Source organism: Helobdella robusta (genome assembly GCF_000326865.2).
Source record: "Helobdella robusta unplaced genomic scaffold HELROscaffold_290, whole genome shotgun sequence".
NCBI lineage: Eukaryota > Metazoa > Annelida > Clitellata > Rhynchobdellida > Glossiphoniidae > Helobdella > Helobdella robusta.
In genome coordinates, this window is record NW_008704476.1 from 5,252 (window position 1) to 8,004 (window position 2,753).

A 2,753-nucleotide genomic window follows, 5' to 3' on the forward strand; every position below is an offset into this window, starting at 1 on the left:
CGAAATAAAATGAGGTTTAGAAATCGGTCTATAGTTATTGATATCACTAGTATCCATACCACTCCTCTTCAGAATAGGAAGCACAATTGCGTGTTTACACGCCTGAGGAAAACGACCAGATTTTAAGCATAAGTTGATCAAAGATGTTAAAAACGGAGTGAACAGGTTAACGTATCTCTTTACAACATCAGTCGGAAAAATATCCTGTTGACATGACTTAGCTGGTGCACTTTGTATCATGCTTATAACATCATCCTCAGTCACAGCAGTAAATGTTGATAGTTCTTTAAACTGAACCCCAGTTGCGATGACATCCAGCCTTTCTGAGGGCGCCAATCCGTCCTTGACTTTAGATAATTTTTCCACAAAAAAATTCATGAACTGATCTGCAGTTAACCGCTCAGCATCATAGCATATGCTATCCTTATTACCTCTACAAAGGATCTTATCTATTACCCTCCATAGATTCTTAGGATTACCTTTTTTATCATTGACAATGACGGTCCAGTACTGACTGCGTTTAACACCAAATATCCTGGATTTTTCATCTAAAGCTCTTTTCCATTCTTCTCGATGAATAGATTGATGACTCCTTCTAAAAATTCGTTCTTTTTTCCTGCATAATCGCTTCAAACGATAACACTCATCGTCAAACCATGGGGCAACACGATCCCGTTTAGTCAAGACAGTTCGAACAGGTGCAATTACACCAGCAATTCGTAGAGATTCATTGAAAAACAATTGAAATTCAGCGTCAAGGTTATCACTTATGCAAGGTCTCGATATCGCGGATTCCAAAAAAGCTCTAGTAAAGCCGTCATTGTCCATTCGATTCCAGGATCTGATTTTTTTGCAAATGTTAAAAGAGTGGTTACGAGTAATTGACAAAGCTACTCGAATAAAGCCATGGTCAGAATAAACACCACTAGGAAATGTATGTATGTATGTATGTATGTATGTATGTATGTATGTATGTATGTATGTATGTATGTATGTATGTATGTATGTATGTATGTATGTATGTATGTATGTATGTAGTATATGTTATAGTATATATATATGATAGTAGATAGTGAATGGACGCAATTGGATTTCTCTGAGTTTTTCTTGAATTTTGGCATTAATTTTAATATTTTATGGTTGAATTTGGATTTGTTTAAAGGATAAAATTAGAGGAAGTATTATTATATTTTGTTTTTCATTAAATGGTTTCGAATTAATTAATTTAGATTTAATTGTTTATTTAGGTTTAATATATTTATATAAGAAACTATTATTTAAGTTGTTTTTTTTGGATAAGTCCACTCCTTGTTGATTTGAGTTGTAGTTTGCAGACTTAAACAATAAAAATTAGCATTAATTTACATTTGTATGTACTGATTTGTTAATAAACATATGGCTTCAAAAAATAAATGCACAGCCTGTGCAGGTACGGTACCAATGAAGGAAATGCTACACTGCAAATTTTGTGAGTTGGTGATTCATTGGATTCATTCTTCCATTTCTGAGCAAACAATGAAGGATATTCAACAATGTACCGGTTTAATATGGTGTTGTAATGGCTGTGTTGGACAGATGGAGGCTTTCAAACCTGGCAGTCAGTTAAGCGTGATGGGGGGGCGATATAAAAACGATTCATGAAACCAATGCGGTTATTATTAACCAAATTAAAGATTTGGGGGAAAAGTTTAATAAAACGCTTGACAATGATGATTTGAACTTGGCGATGAAAAATCTAGAAAGCAAAATAACTATGCTGCAAGATGAACTGAAAAATATAAAAAACATACAAGATTGCAACAATGTCATTAGTGGTCAAATAAAGGAGATAAAAACCATTCTTGATAAAAAAATCACGGAAGATATTCTGGATAAAAAAATAAATTCACTACAAGATGGTCTTAGAAAGTCGTATTCATTCAGATGCTGTGAAAGATGTTGTTGGGAAGAAAGTTGAAACTGTAAATAATGAAGTGATGAGTATGAATGATGGAATAAAGGCACTAAAAGAAGAGGTCATTAGTACAAAGAAAACAATTCAATTATATATTGAGGTTGAAGAAAGATCGTTCAACTTTATAATTTTTAAATTGAAAGAAAGAAAAACCTCAGTTTTAATGATAGCAAAAAAGAAGATAGTGAAAAGATTATGCGCATTCTTAGTGCAATAACAGATGAAAAATTTGATATGTCAAATGTTGTTAAACACTACAGATTGGGCAAGAGATCGGATAATGTCAGGCCGCTGTTGGTTAGACTGAAGTCAAAGGTTTTGAAAAACTTAATTATGGAAAGTCTAAATAATTTGAAAAATTTAGATGATGATCTGAAGGGAATAGGTATTGGCCACGATATGACAAAAAATCAAAGAATCAAGTGTAGAGAATTGATGAATTTAGTGAGGGAGAAGGAGGCAGCTGATAAAGAGGATTTTGTTTACAAAGTGAGGGGTGAACCTGGAAATTTGAAAATAATTCGAATAAAAAAAAGATTGCACTGAATATGTGCTCTTTCGATATCGATGGAATATTTGAGGAACTTGATGACATTAAATATTTGAAAAATGATGTAAACAGAAAAGTTAATGCAATATTTTCGGTAGGGGCAATGGGCGGATATGAATCAAAAAAAGTGGAAATTTTGGTAATGTGAATTTTGTCATTAACTATAGCGAAAGTAACATGGTGAATGATCAATTGGGTGGTTGTGGTGGTGATGATGATGACCCTGGTGATGATGATAGACGTGATGGT

General features: G+C 33.3%; 2 protein-coding genes across 2 annotated transcripts; both read left to right on the forward strand.

Moving 5' to 3' along the window:
* Positions 1–1,395: 1,395 nt before the first annotated feature.
* HELRODRAFT_184308 (hypothetical protein) lies at positions 1,396–1,957 on the forward strand (the record flags this gene model as incomplete). The annotated part of the gene is made up of 2 exons (XM_009020920.1): positions 1,396–1,597; positions 1,674–1,957. The coding sequence occupies 2 exons, from the start codon at positions 1,396–1,398 to the stop codon at positions 1,955–1,957; spliced, it is 486 nt and encodes a 161-aa protein (XP_009019168.1).
* Positions 1,958–2,149: 192 nt separating this feature from the next.
* Positions 2,150–2,500, forward strand: HELRODRAFT_184309 (hypothetical protein; the record flags this gene model as incomplete). Its single annotated transcript, XM_009020921.1, has 1 exon — positions 2,150–2,500. The coding sequence occupies one exon, from the start codon at positions 2,150–2,152 to the stop codon at positions 2,498–2,500; it is 351 nt and encodes a 116-aa protein (XP_009019169.1).
* Between the last annotated feature and the right edge of the window lie 253 nt (positions 2,501–2,753).